The sequence below is a fragment of the Rousettus aegyptiacus genome, unplaced genomic scaffold (assembly GCF_014176215.1).
Source record: "Rousettus aegyptiacus isolate mRouAeg1 unplaced genomic scaffold, mRouAeg1.p scaffold_m13_p_2, whole genome shotgun sequence".
Taxonomy (NCBI): Eukaryota; Metazoa; Chordata; class Mammalia; order Chiroptera; family Pteropodidae; genus Rousettus; species Rousettus aegyptiacus.
In genome coordinates this window covers 125,418,496-125,441,883 of record NW_023416295.1, presented here as the reverse complement: position 1 = coordinate 125,441,883, position 23,388 = coordinate 125,418,496, and the positions used below count along the sequence as shown (strand labels likewise).

General features: G+C 39.0%; 1 protein-coding gene and 1 pseudogene across 17 annotated transcripts in view; one reads left to right on the top strand and one right to left on the bottom strand.

Moving 5' to 3' along the window:
* Positions 1-23,388, bottom strand: part of R3HDM2 (R3H domain containing 2) — a 128,309-nt gene that overhangs the window by 28,991 nt on the left and 75,930 nt on the right. For 11 of the 17 annotated variants that reach the window (XM_036235797.1, XM_036235801.1, XM_036235786.1 and 8 more), the window contains 9 exons: positions 13,979-14,178; positions 9,640-9,681; positions 7,653-7,739; positions 7,002-7,128; positions 6,051-6,129; positions 5,331-5,390; positions 4,659-4,799; positions 4,128-4,236; positions 1,278-1,373 (listed from right to left, as the gene is read on the bottom strand). In XM_036235797.1, coding sequence (XP_036091690.1) covers positions 1,278-1,373; positions 4,128-4,236; positions 4,659-4,799; positions 5,331-5,390; positions 6,051-6,129; positions 7,002-7,128; positions 7,653-7,739; positions 9,640-9,681; positions 13,979-14,143 — 906 coding nt within the window. In that variant the 5' untranslated portion in view covers positions 14,144-14,178. The remainder of the gene's footprint in view (positions 1-1,277; positions 1,374-4,127; positions 4,237-4,658; positions 4,800-5,330; positions 5,391-6,050; positions 6,130-7,001; positions 7,129-7,652; positions 7,740-9,639; positions 9,682-13,978; positions 14,179-23,388) is intronic. The other 6 variants (XM_036235791.1, XM_036235796.1, XM_036235793.1 and 3 more) reach the window with 1 other exon arrangement.
* On the top strand, positions 16,324-16,908 carry LOC118613571 (annotated as a pseudogene).

Here is a 23,388-nt window from a genome sequence, read left to right as displayed (position 1 = left end):
CTGCTCTGTCCACCATTTAGGGTCTTCAACGGCCATAGCCATGTATAAATGATCTCTCTCCTCTCATTCCACCCAACTGGTTTGCAGGTAATGGTTAGAGAACCCTCTTTGGGCTATGATTGGACAATTTGAAGGATAGATTTTTCTGACTCAGAATGTAAGTCTATGTAACAGAAGATAAAAAGATTCCTTCTCCTTGGACTTTGAGAAAGAAGGTGTGTCACATATCTGTCCCAAGTGAGGATCCCTGAAATACTTAGGTCTCCTGAGACAATGGAACTGGTTCATAAAAGAGTTCAGTTTTCTTAAAGCTGGAGACATTATTTTTCTGAGGTAGGCAATGATGAAAAGATATATAATTTTTGTCTTGCTGATGGAGGGGAGAGTGGGGAAATGGGAGGAGAGTGGTGGCCAGTTCTAATCAGTATATTTAGATGGACATCTTTTGACAATAAAGGAAGGCTAGCTCTTCCTCCTTTGTTTGCTAATTTGACTGTAAGATGGTGCTGCTATCTGGAACCTACATCTTCTGATTTGTTCCTGTCTTGCCTATCTACAGTCTTTCCTGAATGTCTGTCATATTTCTCTTCAGTTTGGTAGGCAAAGGTCACCAGAATATATCTGATATAGGCCATAATTCTTAAGAATAAAGCTGCCTAAAATGATTCACATTGGTTTTTGGCCCATGGAGCCAGTCTTATCCTAAGAAGCAAGGTAAGAAACATAGGAAGAAAGAGGCTTTTTGTTCAGCTAGAGACTTGCCGACTAGTGAACGGTTCCGTCTGTGCATGTGAAATGTGGAGCTAAGAGAATGGATGCCAGATCTGCGTTCTAACAATCACCGAAACATCCTAAAAACAAGGCTGGCCAAACAAGATGACTGTATAGGTTGTGCAGATACTAAGTCTTCCACTTAGAAGCAAAGATGCCTAAAATGGATTGTGTAAGTGAAAGAGGGTAAGCAGGAGGAGTGTTTGACAGGCAAGATTCAGAGCCCTTCCTTAAGTCCTGCCAAAGCCATTTCTATTTTCAGTCTAATCATATCCACCAAATTCAGCCACTCCATTTGTTCTCTTTAGATGCCATATGGAAGAATATGTTAAAAATCTACAGCTCCCAATAAACCACATTTAATTTTAGAGATCAAATTTGGGTCTGGCTGATTTTGGTTAAAACAACAACAACAACAAAACATTTATGGAGGGTTCATTCCATTCACAGTCCAAAGATTAAGAGCTAAAAGCTATGGGCTGACAACTCTCAGAAGCTACACTTACCTCTCGGGCAAATATTCTCTCTCGGACCCTTTGATATTCCTCCTCTCTCTCTTCTATTGACTTGCTCCTCCTTCCATCCTGCAATGGAACTCTGATCTAGATCGATGAGCAGAATTAAGCTAGTTAAGTTCTCCTCGTACTGCAAGCTCACTGCACACCAGCAAGGAAGAGAAACCGGGAGAGTTTATAGTTGCCGTCAAAAAAAAAAAAAAGGAAAAAAAATAAATAAAATTTCCAGTGTTGGACAGGTTTCACTGGGTACATCTGACCATGCAGTTTGGGAGATCAGGTTTCCTGGATGGTTGGGGCCTCTCCATCTCCCCACCCCCACCCTCAGAGTATCAAGAACAACAATTATAAGGATTGGGTTACTTCCTTATAATAATCAGGTACTCTCTAATCAGTGAGGGTCAAGAGAATAGCTGAGGGAATAAACAATATTGCTTTGGAGGGAAAGCAAGGGCTAGGAGAAAGCTAAGGAGGGAGAAGAAACAGGTATTTAGTAGAGCTGAATGTAGATAAGAGTTCTATAGATCTAGCACCTGATGTTAGTCCTTCTTTCGTCACTAATGCCATGGCCTAACGACCCAAGTCACACACAGCTCAGCAAAGAGGGTCTTGGAAATGAAATCCCAAGGGTGAAGCTAAACTCAACACTTAAGAATTTTTTCTCATTTTAACTATAGCTCCTGGAGGAAGGGAAAGAGAAATCGCAGAAACAGAGAAGAAAGAACAGAGCAACACAAAGAGGGGAAGAGAAAGAGAATAGAAGAATAGAAAGAAGAATGGACAGAGAAAGGAACAGACAAAAAGGTACACTGGAAAGAGGGGAGAGAAAGAGCGAAAGAAAAGAAAAAGAAGGAGATGGAGGATAGAGAACCTTATATTCTCCGAGAAATGTAGTGAGATACCAGTGGGAATGGCTGGGCGGATCCCCACCTCTGGCTAGTCTACCATACAACTCTCCAACACTGTCCTTTTCTCTCTTGGCCTCTGAGTTGTGAGCACTGCCCTGGGTAAGGTGTTACAGAGTGTCCTTTTCCATACTGCTCTTGAAGGCAAGGAGCTCTGAGGGAGATAACCCATCAAATGAATATCATCAGATTATAAATGATTCTGATGTTCAATCCAGAGGCTTTGAAAGCTTCAAATGAGGCAACTAAGGGGACTGAAGCTCTAGGCTGATCTTCCTGATCTTCACCAATCTCCAGAGGTAGGCATAACTTTAGGAGTATCAACTTTTGACTAGATTTAGTTCTCAACTAGCCTTAAAAACCTAAATTCTACCAAATATCCTTTTACAAATCTCATTCCAAGAAGACGCAGGATCTTAAGTTGTTACATTGTCCTCAGCCTCTAGCACTGGTAAACCGGTGGCAGAATACAAAGAGCATAATGGGCTTTGAGGTCAGGCAGGATCTCAGCTCTGCCACCTCTGAATAATGTCACTTCAGGCATATAACATCTCTTAGCCTCAGTCTTCTTACATTTAAAGTGGGGCTAATAACTCCCATACACATTGGGTTGTAGAAAGCATTAAAAAAGATAATGTATATATGCTTTAGGAATAGAGTCTAGGTCAGAGAAAACACTCAGTAAAATAGCAATTACTGTTTATTATTATTAATATCATAGACAGAAAGTACACAGAGCCTAACCTACTATGAATCAAGCCTGAAGCTGAGAGATGAAACCTTCGAAATAAGGACAGATTCCACTCAGTCCCAATGTGCCTCTAGGCCTAAATAATTCCTGATCCACAAAAAAGAGTTTTGGGAAAATGGAGAGAAGGGCATCAGGATGGAAAGGCTTTTTCTTGTTTTTTAAATTTTATTTGTCTTTTTGTATGTTTTATTCTTTTCGATCAGACCCAGTGTGTTTGTCCAAAACAGATACTGGCACTTTTCTCAAAAGGACTCCCTCAAATATTCAAGTAACAAACAGGAAAACTCCTGGTCTCAAGACCATACAATATCCCTAGAAAATTAATTTTGACTCTAGAAGTGAGATATTATTATAATTATCATTAATTAGTAAGACTCATATTGGCTCTACCCAACCATGCTCTTCAAACCTTAATCTTGATTCTCTACCTAACCTCCTATGGAGGCTAAGCGAAAGCAGGCTGTATCTAAACCTTATATGTGGCTAGGAAAACTAACCCTCGAATAATCACTTACTACCTGAACGGTATGCTCGAAGGTAGGGCGACAACCAGGCCCATAAATGAAAGGATGGGGCAGACTATTCACTTATTCCCACAGGAGAGGATCAAAAATGGATACTGTCTGAGGTTCCCAGCATCAAAAGTCAAATTAACTCACTCACCTTGGTGGAAGGAGTTGGGAGAAGAATGAGGAGTTTGCAGAAAGGGATCAGAAACACCTTTATAAGTAGGTAAATCAGATCACAGTTTTGCCAGTTCAAGGCTAGCCCTGAGCTAGGATAAGAGTGGAAGTAGGATAAAGTAGTTTTGGGTGGTTCCCAAAGAAATCCCTAACTATTAAAGGAAAAAAGGATGAAGCCATCAGCTGAAATCAAGGCCGAAGCAGGGAGGGACCTTGCTTTGTCCCAAAATGACGTGGGGTTAGAAGTCAGTGGTAGAACCAGGGAGTTCCAGGCCAAATGAGAAAACCCAGCAAACCTCAGCACCATGTCTCTCTGGGGCTAAGAGGGTGGCATTCAGCTCAACAAGTGCAGTCAGTCCTCAACATTAAGCCAAAGCCAACTCAGTATAACTCCATATGTTTTTCCATACTATAAAATTCCATACTTGATCCCATAAAAATTCTTCTGCCCTCCCAGTTTCTCTTACTGCAATCTATATGCCCACCCCTTTCCATTCTTCACCTGGTTATCATCTCGGTCCATACTGGCATCATCTCTCTTGAGAATAAATCTCTGTTGAAATTCTGTACTCTTCTCATCCTTTATGTGTTCTGAGAACCTCTGTTCAGGGCTGCAATTGGGAAAAAGATGTGGAAGGAAAGGAGGAAAAAATCCTTTTATTAGGAAGTGGACCTCTTAAATTTCACAACTCCCACTCAGGGGATTTATTAAGTCAGGCATCCAAAAGTCACATGAAGGTTTTAATGAAATCCTCAGGTTCTGTTCTTTATCCATCTATAACTTGTCTTCCTCCAAAGTTATACCTACTCTATCAATAAAAGTGAAGAGAGGCCAGGGGCCAGTCTTCATAAAGCACTAGTGCCTCTAGAATCTTATTTCCAAGGCCTCACAAAGAGTAGGAATTGATAATATAGCCTCCCACCCCCAACACCTCCTTCTCCAGAAAGAGACCTCTTGATCCTCCGACCTTCCTCTTCCGCCCCCAGAGGCTATCCCAGGAAAGTCTTCCAAATCTGTGGTTTCCTCCCTTACATTCTTGTGTTACTGGTTTTGTTGATGATGACAGCTTTTCCAGTTTGATCAACATTGTGGTCCATTCCAAAATAGGCTGCTACCCGGTGTAATAGCATCCGGTGATATGAGGTCATCTGAGGAAACTTCTTGAACTGGTTACTGAAGGGAAACCCACGGGAAAAAAATGAAATAAGGAAAAATAACAGATGATTGTGATTTTTCTTAAGAATATCTAAAGTGGGGAATTTCTTAGGAGAAACAGATATAAGAAAAATATTCAATGGGAACCAAAAATGTTCTCTCAGCTTCTTTATCTATAGTCTTTTGTAGATAACTCTGACTCACTACCCTCATTAAGACTACTCCTTAAGTCCAAGGTCTCACCCAGCTGGATGATATTCTACAAAGAAAAAAGGAAGATATTTAAGAATAATGAAATATGGGATAAGGGCTAGCTACTGAAAAGGTATAAATTCTTTTCAACTCAAGTCTGCAATAACTTAAAAATCTCACTTGGTTTTCATACATATACTTCTTAATCTATTATGATTACTTCTCCCCAACTCCTTCTGGTTCCCAGTAAGTAATTACTTTAAGGGAAAGATGAACAAGTGATAACCTAAAATTGTACCTAAATTGATTTCCAATGCCCCTCCAGCTCTAAATGTGTATTTAATACAAGTAACTTACTTGTTGTCATTAATAAATTCCAGAATCTCTTGTTCTAATTTTAGCAGCATCATTCTGTCCCTGTTTAGAAAAGATTAAAACAAAACAAAAAGCAGCCTCCCATAAACATTCAAAGCAAGGACTGAGAACACAACCTGCTCACTATAGAAGCTGAAGGGAGAGACAGATTCAAACCCCACCATGGAACCAAAATGCAGTGGTTGCTGAGCCTCATTGGCCTGTCTTATGTTACTTTAAAGAAGAAAAATAATCAAGTATGAATTTTGCAGATCCTCCTAACTGTGTACTTTGTTTTCCTTATCAGAAAACTATTTCTGTTGGGCAGTCATTTTCATATAACATTCTTTATACTTATAAATTTAATCATTACTCTATACTCCATCTGGTTATTTATAGAATTTTTAAGTAATTATGATTTAGCTTATGCACTATTCAATTTTTTTTTTCTTCTATGCTTTGTAATTGTACTCCCAAACCTTCATATTTCTTTGTCTCTGCATTCTTCTTCTGCAGAATTTTTCTCAACTCTTCGGACAGCAGAAACCTCAATATGAGAATATTCTGAATCCCTCACAGAGCATAAAACTATATTGGAGAGAAATGGTGGTGGGGAATGGGCATCCTAGATTCTAATGGAAAAGCTATAAGAAGCTATTTGGCCTCTTGGATATCCTTCTGGTAGCTGGCCCCTTTTCCCCTTCCATCAAATCATGTTATTACCTTGGGTTCTTTTTCAGTGTATTTACAAGAAATTCATGTAGGTCTATTCCAGTGGAGTCCGTATATTCTTGGCTGGAGTCTAGAACCAGCACAACAAAAGAAATTTAAAATTTATCACCTTGCATGATAACTAATCTCAAGCAGAAGCCCACAACTTGATCAAGAGAGATAAGAACAGGAAAGTGAATCAAACTTCAAGGGTTTTGGCTTAAAAACTGGAATGACTTTGATTTGTCAGCCCCCAATGATTCCTCACGACAATTATAAAAGATAGAATCTGGGTCATAGTGTTGTATCAATATGACCATCAATAAGTATTTACTAAATGCCCTAATCAAAACAAAGCCAGTTTTATTTTAGTTAAGGAAAATAAAATTCTGGGTAAGGGCATTTAGGGCTCGATTTTCCAGAACCTCAGCAAGCATGCTCAAATACTGATTATTTATATAATTATTGTATGTATTTATAAAATTTTAATCTTAAGGTTGCCTTTTACCTCTCAACTATCATTTTTATAAATCACATCTTTTTGCTATCAGCTCGAGTTTAAAACCAAAGAGAGCTTAATAATAATATGCAAATCTGCACTGTTAAAAAAAAATTACTCTAAGCATCCCAAAACCAAAATATAAATGGTATCTGGAGGAACTGTAGCCAGTGATGATCCATGTTACTGTTTATTCCAAAGCAAAAATAAAATCAAAATTGACTACAATGTCCTCCTATGGGTAGCACTAATGTTAATAGAGTTCTCTGTGTTATGTGAGCCCCTAAGTCAAGGTTGGATAAAGCAGTAAAGAAAGTTACCTAGTTAGGTACCTTTCCAAGCAACCATGAAGTCAGCAAAACACTATGAACTGTTAGGCCAGTGGGTGCCAGGCTTTATGATGGAAGGAAAGGGCACTGCAGAGCCAGGTTCTAGGACAGATGAGAATGGACAAGAGTCCTCACCTCTAGACAGCATCTTCCTTGGGACCTTTTCTTTGTTTTTGTCCTTGTCTTCCTTTTCAGAAACATCTTTTGTGGACTTTTCTTCTTCTTTGTCAGAGGGGCAGCTGATGTGCAAATGAATTATATCCTTGGACAAGGGTTAAGAAAAATATAAGCAAAGGAGGAAAATTATTTTAACTCTCCTGTAGCCCCCTTGAAATCTCAAAGAAGAAAAATCTTGGGGTGGGCAGCATTCTCTTACAGAAGAGTATATTTTGCTAATTAAATTGTTTTAGCTTTTGTTCTGCCAAAAGGGTAGAGGCCAGGCCTTTTCTGCCAACAATCACTGCCTACCAAATGGAGGGCTCAAGTTACACTGGCTGTTCTTGGTGTAAGAACTGGATGGAAATGGTTCTAACCACCAGAGGGAAAGAGTGTGGGTGGGAAAACAAGATCCAGCCCTGGGAGCTCCTTGTCTGCATCATTGTGGGTAGTCCAGGTATAAAGACCCATACTTCATGTTCTCACTCATGCTATACCTCGCTGTAATGGCTTGTTTTGAAGCTCCCTCTACACTGATTTCCAAGCCTAATGTTGATGCTCTGGTGGCTATACTTTACTACATAACTGCCAAACTGAAAAGCTATATGCTTATTCTTATAAATGACCTACCTGGGTTTCTAATGGCCCATCAGCAAATGGGGCAGAGGATTCCTCACACACTGCCAGGCTGCGTACCAACTTTAGCTTGGAATTAGACTGAGAAGAAACAAAAAACACATATATATTCCTTTGGTGGACATTCAGAAAGCTTTTGGCTGAATGATAGGTATCCCCTTTTTTCCTGTTAGTTGCTGCTTCCATTAAACAGATTTATTTTTTTAAACAGTTCCTGCTTTCCAGTTCATGGTTTACTTGAATATAATTCTCCTGCTTATAACAGTAGACATATAAAAACCAAATGGCTATTTGAACAGATGATAGGAAAACCACTTAAATTAGCTCTCTGCTCTCTCTAGCCCATTGTTCCAATTTCAGATTCAGAAGTTTACTGAGAATACACAGCAGCAGGGCTTAGTGGAAAGACACTGGACTTAAGAGCCAGAAGTCTTAACTTCACCTCCTGGTTTTGTGCTTATGAGCTACAAAACCCTGAGCTTGACCTCTATGGGTCTCTGTTTGCCCTCAATAAAACTGGGATAAAAATACTTAAAGGGCTGTTATGAGAATTAGATAATATAAAGTATGTAAATATACATATCATAAATAGCACCTTGCATACAGTAGGCAACAAATGCTAAATGACTCTAAACCTTAAGTGGCAAGGGATGAAAAGAAGTGTCTAAGAAAAAAAGAAAGAAAATTTTCTAACATTTGGGAATTAATGTGATAAAAAGCAAATCCATTTGGTTTACTTGTGCTGGCTCGAAAATTCCCTAAAGATCTGAAATCCACTTCGCAAATCACTGCTCTCCTAGGGATCCCCAGAGACAAAAATTACAGTGACTCATTAGAAATCTACCTATAAACATTTACTGAGAGTTCTTACAATAAAATCAAGGTTTATAGTGAGCACAAAAGCAAAAAAAACATGGTATGTGTGTTCTAGGCAGTACAGTATAGTGAAAAGAACTTGCAAGTCTAAAGAACTGACTTCAAGCCTAGCTGTGCCACTTACTAAAAAATGTCCTCTGTCAAACTCATTCAATTTCTATAAACCTAAGTTTCATCACCTGTAAAATGGAGACAGTAACTATCTTACTTAACTCAAAAAGTTTGGGAGAAAGTGAACTCGCAGTGAGCACTCTCTGTTTGAACTTTAATGTCAAGACCATCACTGTGGATTAGGCCACATAAGGCATGACATTGAGTCAATTTATCACACATTGTGGTCTTCTTCAAACCACATACAGGCTGGGTCACTCCCAAATTCTGCCATTATTTTCCTGGGGGAAAAGGGTGGATAACCTTAATTATTAATTCTGGTGGTAATTCTTCCTACTACAAGAAAAGTTTAGTATGTTACTATTCCCCAACTAAAATTAATAACCTATCACACACTAACATATACAGTCCTCCCTGATAACACTGCTTAAAATAATCTGTGATGTGTTAATTTTATCATACAATGATTAAAAACAAAGTCCTTCTTGCCCCCACCTAAAAAGTAAAACATTGTAAAAAATGGCTGTATTTTTTAAGATTTCCAAAATGTTGAGTCATTTCTACTACTGGGGTAGGATTTATCTTAAAAATTCACAAAGGAAAAAAAGTGTTGGGGGGAAAAAATAAGACTGATATAGCAGCCATTCTCCTTGAGAAGCCAGAGCTGAGCAAAAAAACTGGCATTACAGCAGAAACAATACTAATTTGCTCAGGCTTTGTGGGAAGCTCTGGTTGGGTATCCTTTCGGGTATCAGAAACAGACTGTGACTGAACTAGAGATAATGGAGAAAAATAAAGTCAGACTTTCCAATAGGAAATGTGTGTATATGTCTCTGTGTGGGCATGTGTATGTATGTTCACAATTAGGTAACAAAGTGCAGGCAAAAAAATGCCTATATATAATCCAAATAAACTAGATATTAGGGATTAAGTTCATTTGTGAAACGTATTACAAATAGCACCAGAAAAGAAGCTATAGAGAAAGGGCTCTTACCTTGGCTCTTTTCCTGGCATGACCATGGCTGGATGTCCGTCTCTGTTAGAAGGGGATTAGAAAATATTAAAAGTGGGGGAAAATCAACACTTAAGTTAAAAGCAATACAAGTTTACAAAGAAAAAGTACTAAGTGTAAAACCATTACAAGAGCCAAACTATGATGAGGCCCATTTGGTGTGGTTATTCCCCTGTCCAACTCTAGCAACTATGATAGGGAAGGCACCATAGGTCACATACAGACAAATCGCTACTCACCATGTAGATAAATAATAGGAAGACAATGACTGGTTGGCCTATTTCACAGATTGATAAAAAGTACTTTTGAATAAACCATGGATCCTTGGTTAGGATGCTTGTGGATGTGAAACATGACCCTTAAGCATCACTTACATTAACATCTTTATAGGACAACACGTTTGGAGATTCAATTTGAGATACCCAAAACAACCGTTGCAATGGCTGCAGAAATGATGAAGACTGTGTAAATTGACTCCTGCCCTGAATATGAGAATTCTCCCAGTCCTAAGCTCCTGGCAGTAGCTCTTACAGATGGTCTCTATTAGGGATATAAGATGGAACAAGAAAAAAGAAGGGAGAATGAAAAATATGGACAAGACCTCCAGAGCAAAGAGGGGGTAAGGAGAGTGGGTAAGGATCAGGGTAGAAGCTGAGGAAGATGAAGGATGAGGGGTTGAGGTAGGATGAGGGAAGGAATAACTAATTAATTGATTAGGTTTCTCAACAGCTGAGAAGTCAAAATGGGGGCTCTTGGGAAGAAGTTGGGTAGGGTTATGTATAGGATGAGACACTTAGGGCCTCTGAGATATTTGGAATGGAACTCAATGCCACTGGGGTATGAGAGAACTGAGTCTGATGGGTGGGGCAGGGGAAATAAGACAGAGGAGCAGCCTGGTCCCAGGTAGCTTGAGGATGTCCCTTTCCTTTGTCCTCTTCACTGGTTACCAAACGACCCTCCTACAATGCAAATGGAGAACTGGAAAGGTAAATGAAAAGAGTAAGAAATGTCAGTGGATCTGGTCAGTGGCAAGATGTGTTATAGTAAGGGAAGAGTTATAGTCCAGGAGTATGAAGGAGTATTTTGTCACTATTTTTCAAATAGGTAATAACATATATATGGTACACATTCAAGAGGTACGATGGGGGCACATGTCCCTTGGCTACCTAGTTCCTTCAACTATTACTGAATTTCTTATAATCTTTCTAGAGATCTTTTATGCATATATAAGCTTAATGTATATGTCTATACACACAGGTTTGTTTTTTAACCAAATATAAGTACATTGTACAAACTACTCTGAACCTTGCTTTTAAACTTTTTTTCATGTATATCATTCTATAGAAGATCCACTGTTTTTTTTTTTTGATGGCTATATGGTATTCTATTATGTAGATATACCATAACTTATTTTATTAGTCCCTTAAATTAAACCATTTGGATGTTTCTGATTTTTTCTTTGTATAAAGGATGCTTCAATGACCATAACATTGAAGGTACCTACAAATAAAGTACAGCCGTAGTCCATTTAAAAATTTTGTAAAGTATTGGTCAAATTACCCTTCAAAGTGGATATATCAATTTATAACCCTCTTAGCAATACATGTATGAATTTTATTTCCAAAAATGGAGAGTTTTCATTTAATAGTCAACCATATATTGAAAACCTAATATGGAACAGACACCATGCTAACCACTGGAGGACACAGAAATAAAAGACAAAAACCTTGTCAAAAAGAAACTCATAATCCTACTGGAGAATATAGACAAATGGACAATTACAATATAGTATATTAAGTGGTATTATAGAGATACTCATGGAGTGCTGTAGGCGGACACAGCACAAATGTCTAACTCAGACCTAGCGATTCACAAATTCATACATTCACAAATACTGAGTACCTGCAAGGAAATGTGTTTGTTCAGCCTTAGAGATACAATGGTAATTAAGCCCAAAGTGACCTAATCTTGGGCCTCATTCAGCTTATAGTTCTGTAAGGGAGACAGACATTAATTGAAGAATTATACAAGGTAGATCTGCATTGTGTAAGGTTGTGAAGGAAGGCTTCCTGGACAAAGACACATCTGGATTGAGTTTTAAAAGATAAACAGGTATTAGATACTGGCGGGTGTTGGTGGTGGTGGTCAGGGGTTGGAGCACAGGGAAAGAATACCAAGGAGGACAATCTAGGCAGAGAAAGCATGTACAAAAATATGCTTTCCCCAAACTTTTCAGTCAAATTTATAATAGGGACTCAGGAATCACATAATGCTGAAGCCTAGGATGCCAGAGGCAGATGAATAGCAGGTAAAGGATAAAGTCACAATATGCCATGCTGACAAATCTGGGACTTAGAAGACATAAAAGTTTGAGAAGAATTAACAATCACATCCTTATTTCACAATTATCTTTCTAAAGCAGTACGGTAGATGAATCAGAAGGGATTATGGATACAAGTTTAAAGGGAGAAGCCCAGCTAAGAGGCCGTACCCAGATGGTTAAAGGATCCACCTAAGTTCAGTATGTGTTAAGTCAGGGTTTGCCCATTCTAAACTGAATCTCAGAATCTGCCTTTTATAGCATTGTTTCCATGCAAAAGATGTTCTGAATTCCAACTGCTGATTCCAAGAACATGTCTCACACAGTACAAGTAATGAAAGTTCCTTTTTCACAAACTTTCCAGTTCTAATTCATAACAGGCACTCCCTTGACAACATCACTAAGATTCTTACAGAGACTTCTGGGGTGTCGGTCAGGAGGAATATAGAAAGAACAGAATTTTTAGTGCTGTTGAAGGGACACAATGATCTGTTGGGAAATGGTAGAGAAGAGAGGGTTTCCAAAGAAAGGGTGGTAGAAAAAACTGAAGACTTTGTAGAAGGAACAGAAGCTCCAGTAGATGGCAGCAGCAGCTCCACCTGCTCTACCAGTAGCAAAAGGAGTCAGAGGGGAGGCAGGCCCCCCTCTCAACCTCCCACACAAACTATTTGTATATTTAGATGAAGACATTTTAAAACCAAGTGAGCATCCATAAGGAGTATAAAAGCTACAGACATCCTTTCTTTTCTGTCCATCTTCAAGAAGTACCATGCAGCAGGAGTTCAGAATATTACTTAAAATAGTCTCCTGAGAATAGAATGACTTGGACCCAAAAGTTCATTTAACTATTACCTTCTACATAAAATGGCAGCACATAACAAAACATTCATTACTCATCTGTCCTTAGGATTTAAAATTAATTATTGTTATCAGTGGAGGCTAGAAGGATAGATAGATCAATGGCAGATTGTCTCCACAAACTCTAGAAGGATGGGCAGGGAATGACAACTCACATGTAAAAGATAATGGAAAGAAAAGGAGCCAGAACAGAGATCTGGCAAACTGTTAAAAGAAAAGCAGGCAGCTAGAGAACATAATATTTCAGAGAGTTGTTTGATTTTAATTCATCTCTTTATGTTGTTGCTGTTTTAATCTTTAAAGAAGATAAGGCCTACGTGTATTGGGTTGTCAAGAAGAATTATCCTTCGAGTCTCTAGACCCTCCAAAATGCTGTTGCTATTCCTTTTTAAACTACTTTACTAGAGTTAAGTCTATTTCCTAAGCATATAAATAAAGACCAGTCTCGTCCCTGGGCATGAAGGAAAAGATTTATGTAAATTTGGGCTTGGGTAACAGAGGAAAACCAGCAATGACCAGTAAAGAAGAGACTGGAATAGGTAGACTAGAGGAGGTTCTAAGCTGGCTGGTACCAAAGAGGGGATCTGGAGGAAGCTTGGCTGGCCATCAACTACTGCCATTATATCTGCACTACAGAATGAATTTGGTTGGAAAAGAACATGGCAACCAAAGTGTAAAATTCCTTTCACTCACATTTACTGAATGGCAAGTTCAGAGACTATTTCTGACCCAGAAAATGCTGACTGCTTTAACACAGCCAGGATATGAATTTAACACTGTATGTAAAGCCAGGAAGCTCTAGTTTTAAGAGTTTTTTTTTTTTTACATGAGCCATATCATGATTTGTTAAATATGTATTTGTATATATTTTATTTTTTGAGTTAAAAAATATCAAAATGTAGTAAACACCAGTGTAACTCGGGTCTCAATGGATTAGGGATTTCATTCTGTCTTCTTTAGACTTTATGGTGGAGTCTAAGACAAAAAGGTAAGAAGATATTTCTTGAGAGCTAAAGTTGGGGTTTTAAGGAAAAACGAATGTTCATATAAGTGTTTGGCTTCCTATAGATTCCCACTGCCACCTACAATGACACTTCTGTTCAGGTATAAAGAGTGTACATATGATGCACTTCTAGTCCTCACCTGTGTCTCCTGACGTGAACTGGTATCTTCACTCTCTTTCTCAATTTCTTCCTTACTTGGAGTCTTAGAAATAAACTTGTTTTTGTTTACAGATTCTTCCACCAGTTTTTTTTCTGATTCTTTCATTATTTCTAGAGTCTCTTGAGTAGTGTTACTGTTAGACATCTTCTTCAATAGAATACAGTAGCCTCTATGGACTCCTAAAAAAAATCAAATACATTAAACTAGATGTGTGTATCCATATTTAACACATATACAAATCTTGAGCAGCTTTCCTGTCACCCGAAAAAGGGTCCTTTGAAAATGCTACCCCTGGATCCATTTCTTTCTTTCTTTTTTTAAAGTTTTATTGAGGTAAAACTGACAAATGATAAACTGCATATATTTAAAATGCACAATTTGATGAGTTATGAAACATGCATATATCTGTGAAACCATCACCACAATCAAAATAGTCAGTCAGCACATACATCACCCCCAAAAGATTTCCGCTGCTCCTTTGTAAGCCCTTACTTCTCCTTCCCACATTCCCCAGCCAACCACTGATCTGCTTTCTGTCACTACAGCTTATAGTCTGTATTTTCTAGAATTTTTATCATACATTATCTGGATTATGTTACTCAGAATAATTATTTTGAGATTCACCAGGATTCAGTTCTAAAGCAATGTAGTACAAATACTCTTGGCACTTTATTTGCCCTCCCTTGTTCCCTACAGAAATTTACTCACATTTTCAGCTTGAGCATTTCAAAGAGTTAACCTACTAGATTCTCTCTAGAAAGAAGAAAAATATATCATAGAGCTCTATTCGATACCAGAGAGGACCACTCTCCTTTCCCCAGAAAGAACTTCCACAGCTATTACAAACCACAACATTGTTACCAACTTTAAACATCTTTCCCATCAAAAAGCAGCAAAATCAAACAATAAAATCCTAATTCCTTTATTTTCAGAAAGCTGAAAAAGCAAGAAGAGAACTCTGTATTCAACTGTCCTTCAGTAAGACTGGATCTTGCCCTCCAGGAAGAGAGAATCTTTGTTTTCCTATTCACTATTTGGGTTCAGTCACTTTAGTGCCTCCCCAAGATACAGAGCATCTGTAGTGCATGGGTGGCTGGCTCTTTATCACTTACTATTGCTACCTGGGAAATCCCATAATGAAGTCAACACAATTCTCTAAGTGCACACTCAGACACAGAAGCTGATGCTCTATACACATATATATTCATGCCCTCCAGCAAGCATTGGTCAAATATGCTTAGCTCCAACAATGGTTTGTACTGCTTTCTCCTGACATAGTTAATGACTATATTTCAATGCTGAATACTTTCCCTCTTATAAAATGATAAGACTGAAAATCCTCCCAGATGTCATGTCTAGCCCCTTTGGCCCTTGAAATGGGCCAAACTAAACAACCAGATAGCAATGCTTCAAGAAAATTGTCACACCAGACATTTTTTTTCCTCCTTCAAATTAGTTTAAAGGTTAAGACCTAGAAGGCTCTTAAGAAGCACAAGTTACCTCACCTTGGCATAAATTAGATGGTCTGCAAGATTATTGCTTTGTTCACCTTGTGGTGGCTCTTGAGCAGTTGCCTGGAGACTTAGTTTGCATAGAGCTAGATAAATTTCCTTTAAAAGGCCAGAGTCATTCATAGAATCATAGACATACAGCTGAATTTAAAACTAGAAAAAAATAGACTACAAAAAAAATGGCTGATATTCTATTTTTCAATTAATTGATTCAGTATCTAGAGGATTCTATAAAAAGTTAAAACCTACAGGGCTTTACAGATCATTGGCTGTACCTAAGAACTGCATATATACCTATATTTACTTCTCTTTCATGGGTAAATCAAGCCCCCATTCTCTGGTTTGAAATATGGTAAAACTCAGCACACGCCTTCTCCATATCTTTCAGCTGAGAAACATCAAAAATGATGAAAACCGAAGGAGTTCTTAGATATGAACTCATGCAATTTCCCCCTACCATTCTCAAGAAGAGCTCCTTTCTGTAACTTCTTGAGAGGGGCCTGCATGCCTCTCCTGGAAAACTCCTGGGATAAATCATTTCACTATGTCTTATAGTCTTAACTGTGGTTCTGTAGTTGCTCCCTATAACAAGCTATAAATTGCTTCAATCTTGATCCTAAATCTGCCCTAGAGTTGTACAAAATTAAGTTTACTTCTTTTACCACATGATAGGCCTTCAATATTTTTCTTTTTTAGCCTCAAACTGATTTCTCTGTTAGAAAGAGAAGCTGAGGAGTAGGGGGTGGGGGAATTGGATAAAGGTGGTCAAAATGTACAGCCTTCCAGCTATAAGATAAAGAAGTCCAGGCTTTCTTAGGCTTGGATCCTGCGGCTCTAGCAGCTATCATCATGGTGTGGAAGCTTAAATTCCATAAGCAGAAGCTACTGAGGCAGGTGGCCTTCCTGGACGGGGAAATCAGCGACCACAATCTGCACAAACTGCGTGTGTTGCGGTGTTATCTGCTGCAGTGGCAGGAGGACTACATGTGCTGCCACCAGCTGAGCCATTCTGTACGTGAGCTGGCGTGGTGCCTGTGCGACTTGCCCCAGGGTGACCCGTTTCTTATGTGTGCCTTGGCTGCACTGGGGGACAAGATATATGCTCTTGGTCTGGTGCCCATGCGTGGTTCACTCGAGCTCTGCGACTTCGTCATGGCCTCGTCTTCCTGCCGCTGCCTGCCCACCATGCTCTTTAAGCTGCACACGGCGCAGCACCTCCAGGCCACCATGGCCTTTGTGGAGCAGGGCCATATGCGCGTGGTCCCTGGCGTGGTCACCTAAACCAGCCTTGTCATGCGCAGCATGAAGGACTTGGTCATGGGGGATGACTCATCCACGATCAAGTGGCCCGTGCTCGAGTACAATGAAGAGCACGATGACTTCAATCTAGAAGCCTAGCTGGTCTCCTCCCCCTTTTGCACCACAGCTGCATAGGGATCTGCATTTTGTAGATGGGGAAGCTGAGACCTAATGCTGAAGGCGCTCTCCCTAAGAGTGTGTCAGCCAATTGTTGGTTCATAAGAACTTGGCTCCTCAGCTGCAGGCCATGCATAGAGCCAAAGAGTATACCTCTATTTTCCACAAAATATTAGTCCATGGACTATTGATAATTAAATGACTGTCTTGAGACAACGGGAAGTGGTTTTGTGCTGCACTGGGAAATTGTTAGATCTTGTGCCAGAAACACTGTAGTGTGAAAGTAAAGTAAGAACTTTGCCCCCACTTCCCTTTATTATCTTGTTGCAGGACAGTTTGGTGCAATTTATTTAACTCAGATTCTTACTCCTGATTGTTATTAAGCTACATATAGACGATGGAGAGAGTTTAGTCTCAAGTTTTCATAAAGTAGATGAGACTTTGGTGTCCAGAGTCCTGTCCCTTGTTTAAAGGAATGCTTTCATAATGCCAATAAATGGCCCAACTGCTTTTTAAGTATTAAAAAAAAAAAAAAAGGTGGTTCCATAGTGCAGTGGTTAGCACGTTTGCTGTACATGTCAGAGAGTCCTGGGTTCACACCCCAGGTGGAGCCATGGACCATGCTCCGGGGACGTGCAAGCACATGGGAAAAGACACTGCCTTCAGAGATCCAGTTCTTAAGGGGAGACAGCAACATCTGTGGGTTAGGGGTGGAAATGGGGGGGCAGGATTAAAAAGGGGGGAGAAAAAAGTCCTGGGGATGCAGCGCACAGCACATTGGCTACAGTTAACATTGCTGTACAGTATATTTGAAAGTTGCTGAGAGTAGATTCTAAAAATTCTCATTATAAGGAAAAAAATTTTTGTAACTATATGGGGAGATGGATGTTAACTAAACTTACTGTGGTAATCATTTCACAATATATGTATGTCAAGTCATTATGCAGTACACCTTAAATTTATTCAGAGTTGTGTGTCAATTACCTCAATAAAACGGGAAAAAAAAGAAGGCAATATGGAAAAATATAAAGCAGCAGGTTGTTTCTCTTTCCAGGATAGGCCTCAATTATCAAATAGGTACATTTCTTCAAATAGAATGAACCTGGTAGCTCTTCTTCAACAATCTGGACACCTGTACTAACTTCACAGTGTCCAAGCACTGTTTCTCAGTGCTAAGGAAAAAAAAAGATCTTTCATAAACAGCCACCTGTGGAATAGGGTCATATATTCCAATTCAAGTTTTAAGGAGCTACACGGTTTCCTTCATTCATTGAGAAATGGGAAAACTTGAGCTTTAGATTCCTAAAGCCAGCCATAAAACGAACAGTGATTAAGCATCCATTTTCAAGAATTCTGACAGGCATCTCTACTGAGATCACTGGCCTCTTGAAGAGCTATGTGAAACAAAGGAATTCTTTCTATGAGGAAAAAGGAGAAGAAAAGATACAGTAGCACTCTATACTAGCTGCCTACCCAAATCTCTCCTTTTGTCCACATTCATCAGTCTAGCCCTGATGTTCTTCTGGTGTCTGTCTTCCTCTAAGGATACATGATCAGGGAAGGTGAACATATTCCTGGGACCTGGAAGGTGGATCTTAATTTTAATTAGCTAGATCAATAGTGGTAATTGTTTCCTTTTTGTGACTGGTTTGTGAAGGGACAAGTGACTCATCAACAGTGAGACAGGAGAGGACTTTGCTGGGTGGGTGGCTTCAAAGAACGGCTTCTGATAGTATTACGAAAAAAAAAAAAAGCCACTAGAAAAGAATGGTAGTTATGTTCTGCTGAAGGTGGTCGTGTATGCAGATGATGACCATGACGCGGCATAAGTTAGCCTAGGGACATTCCCCCTCCGCTCTATGATGCGGCTTTGGAATTGTTCCTTAGTCCCTGTTTTGACTCCTCAGTGTGAGACTCTGGCTGAGACTGGTGTGAGAACCAGCCAAAACCAGGAGACAGGATAGATGACCTTGGACTGCCCCTTCCCCTCCAGGTGGCATGAGAAACTAGAAGACAAAACTGGAAGGCAGGATAGATGGCCTTGGGACAACCCCCTCCCTCACCCTGTCCCTTCCAGGATAAGCCTCTAGAGTCTTTCCCTTGTCCTTTGTTCAGCTTTGGCTAATCATAATATCATTATAATATCACCTGCATTACAAGTATCACATCTCCAGGCACCCCCCCCACCCAAGAAAACAAAAGCCATAATTCAGACAGCTTGGGGAGACCCGCTCTCTGAGTTTGCCCACACTTTTCTTGTGTGTACTCTTTTTAATAAAACCTATGCTTTCCTGCTTGCTGTTTGTCATGTCCTTGAATTCTTTCTTGAAGCATAAGAACCTGGTCACTGGGGCTCTGGGTCAAGGCCTTCCTTGGACTCTCGCCCCACTGAGCTCTCTGGCATCACTTGGACTATGGCAACATCCTACCAACACAGGGAGGATGGTAAAGCAGAGAGAATGAGCCTGGATCCTTGATGCTGTGGTATAGACACTGGTCAACCTGGATCCCCCTAGCTCTGTAATTCTTGATATATAAGGTCATAAATCTTATCATTTAAGCTATTTTGAGTTGAATGTAGTCAAAAGTATCCTGAGACAGCCAAAAAGGGTATGTTAAGAGAGGAAGTAGCTGGACCAGATAGAGAAGCCCAGTTTTATAAGTGGAAATAACTGAGAGAGCGATGATAATAACAATTGGCTAAGTTTTATGGAGTGCTTACATTGTGCCACGCACTACCTGAAAGTGCTTTATGTATCTCATTTAATCTTACAACAATCCTATGAGATTAATACCATCATTATTATTACCTATTATTATTAATATCACATATTATTACCATCATTACTTTATAGATAAGTAGCCTATAGACTCTGAGATGTTAAATAATCTGCTTAAGGTAACTGGTACACAGCAGCACTAAGACTCAAGGTCAGGAAATTTAGCTCTAGTACTTGCTTTCTTAACCTTTATGCAATACCGCCTTTAACTAAGGGGACAGATCAGGCAAAAAATGAAGTCTACCAAAGATACAAAGGAATCATGAAATCTCCTAATTGGAAGAGGACTGAGAAAATTTTTTATTCAGCTCTATCCTTCTGCAACCTATAGTTTCTACAATCAGGTTCTTGAATCATCAGTAACTCTGAAAAAATGTTGTCCTGACCCTGCTTATATACCTCTAGTGAAGGGAAAATCTGCGCTTCCAGATACAAACCTTTTTTGCGGGGAAATTAAAGAGGCAAAATTCACCTTGTTATTTCCTCCCACTGGCCCCAGTTTAGTTCTCTGTGCAAGAAACGAAGAACAAGCTTAATCTCGCTTCCATGTCGCTTCCTTATAGAAGACAACTATTTCCTTCTCTAAACATTCCCAGCTTCTTAAGCCAGGTCTTCATATCACATAGTCTTAACTCTCCCCCAAAATAACCCTTAACTATTTATTCATTTCCAGTCCTGCAATCCTCTGCAGAAGGCTCTCCTTACTCTTGGGGTATACAGATTCCTGGAAACAAATTTTTCTGGACCAAAACAAAAGCAAAAGTTGCAACTAAGGGATAAGACAATTTGTTTACTTAAAAAAAAAAAAGCCTTAAAAAATGAGACTAAATCCATTACAATAGGGTTAAAAGGCAGAGAAATAATTTCTACTCTTCATGCTTTATTTGGTAGAGAGAGGAAATTAAAGTCTTGGGAAGTTTTTGATGAAAGAAGAAGAACGAGACTATTTCAAATGTAAGACTAGAACAAAGCAAAGACATTAAGCTCCCAGGAGAGCCTGGATGTGTGCTTCCCTACAACCTATTTGTGCACATTGTACATTTCATCCAGGCAAACAGCACAATTTTAAGGCAGGATGTCTCCTGAGAATACTGAGTAGGCTCAAAGCTACACAGAGGAATGTCACAGAAGTGGGGGGCAAGGAGAGGGAATAAGGAAATAACACGATAGAGAGGACAATGACCAGGCACCAGGATTTGGCAATTTTTAGGGAGAATACTGCATATTCCCCATAAAATTTTTGACTGCCAAGGTAAGTTCCTTCCAGAGTACAGTGAGATTATATATCCTTCCATCAACTCTATAAACAACTTTCTAGGCATTGGGCCAATAAGAATGTATTTATACAGGACATTCAGAAACAGAAGGGAAGCTTCATTTTCTCTTTTTCATTACATGGTCAAGTAGAGAGGATGTAAGCAAGACAATAGCTAGAGGCTAAAAAATCTGACTTAACCTGTGGCAAAATCTATGTAAACTTTCCAGTCTTTTACTAATTTATATATCACAAGTAAATTACTCCCAATTGATACTCATCTTTTAAAATTGTTTAAAATCTAGGGGCTCAGGAAAATGGATAAACAAATTGTGGTATCTTCATGTAATACTATTCAACAATAAAAAAGAATGAACTTCTGGTGTTTGCCTTCCTCTGAGACACATGATCAGAGATGGCGACCTTATTCCTGAGCCCTAGGAGGTGGATCTTACTTAGCTAGACCAATCATGGTGAGTGACTGTGTTTCCTTTTTGTAACAGGTTTGGGTAGAAACAAGTGACTAAATCAACAGCAAGACATGAGGGGACTCTGCTAGATGTATACTGACATACACAAAAACAGCTGATTTCAAAACTATTATGTTAAGAAAGCAGATCTCCCTCCAAAAAATACATACTATATAAATCCATTTATATGAAATTCAAGAACAGGCAAAACTATTTAAACCAGAAAGTGATTGCTTAGGGTTTTGGGGTAAAATATTGATTGGAAAGAGGCATAAGGAATCCCTCAGGAGTGCTGGAACTATTCTATCTTGTTTGGGGAAGTGGGTTATATGGGTGTATATTACAATTGTCAAAACTTATTAATTGAATGCTGAAAGTGTATTTTATTGAATGTTATTTAAACATACACACACAGAAAAAAATGCCCTTAGGAGTCAAGACAGTGGGGAAAAATGGGCAGAGTTAAAATTGCAGTTAAAATGAACTGTTTAGGTGCTCATACATGAAAAGCTTATTCTTATACTCTTTAAAATAGGAGTTAGGAAGGGAAAAAATCACTCATGTTTTTGAGCAAGATTATGAACCTGGTTCTTTATGTCCTTCAACTCATATCCACCACGAGTAGTTAAGCAACTTGCCTAAGGTTACACTAGTAAGGGACAGAATCAGGAAACAGACCTCTGGTACTGATTCTAAGGTCTATATTCTTTCTTTGACTTTGATTTTTGTTTCTATACACTACTTTATTTAATCCGATGAAAACTCTTTGTTAGGGCACTTACCGAAGCCCAGAGGACTTAAATAACTTTCCCCAAGTTAATACAAGAGGGTCAAGGGCAGGATTCCAGCCTAGCTGTGTCTGATCCCAAAGTCAAAGTTCTAAGTATCATACCTATGGTAAACATTCAGGAGCATTCTGTGGAGTAAAGTGTGGGATGGGAAGGGTGCCTAGATCTAATGCCTCTCTTCAGAAAATGAGTGTCAGCAGAAGACATATTTTGGGGTTCAAAAATAGGTTTGTAAACTTTCTCATTTTTCTACTCGATCTGGGTCACTCCTCATGTCTTTAAATTTTTTGGTTTATAGAGTATCTTATTTGACCTTTTCAAGGTGTAAATATTATCTCCATTTTAAAAATAAAATACTAACATTCAGAAATATTAAGTGAATTGCTCAGGGCATACCATATGTATAAGAAGACAGAATTCAAATCCAAGTCTTTTTGATTCCAAAATCCCATGTTCTTTCCATACAATATCCAAGCAAAGGATAAAAACAAAAACAATATGATAACTGCATGCTTGAAGAGGTAAATGGCTCAACAAGTTCTTGAGAGGACAAGAAAGAAGGCCCTACTGAGCTCTAAATGAGAAATATGGGCTCAACACTCCCTTCTCTTCAAACAAAGAAAGCAGAATACGGGGAAAAGAATGGAACGGGTAAAGCTATAGTCACGTGACAGTTACCAAGTCCTTTAAGAACTTCGGAAGTCAACTGTTGTAGGTTTCACTAGCATTAGGCCAATAAAAATAACAACAACAATTGTGGCAATTTTCTAAATCAAGGAAGCGTGAGAAAATCATTCTGCTTTATAAATGCAAAAGGATTCACTGGTGTGTATAAGGAAGGCCACAGGAGTTGGCTGATGTCCAGAGCAAGACCTTAGGCAAAGTAAAGAGAGAAACAAGATTAAATTGTTCTAAACATGTACCCTCTTTCTTTGTTCAATATCTGTTATGGTTGTACTTGCCCTGAAATGAGAACTGCAGATACTTTGATCAATGGAAAGTGTTAGTTGGGCCTTGTTACAGTTTTTATTGGCTTCTCTATATTCTTGGCCCAAAATGCCCATTTTACTTCCTCTAGTGAAACAGAACAAATCAAATTTCTTCTTCTTTCAAACAAAGAGGAGCAGTAAGGCTTTTCCCTCTGCTACTTCCATTTTCCTTAACATTAT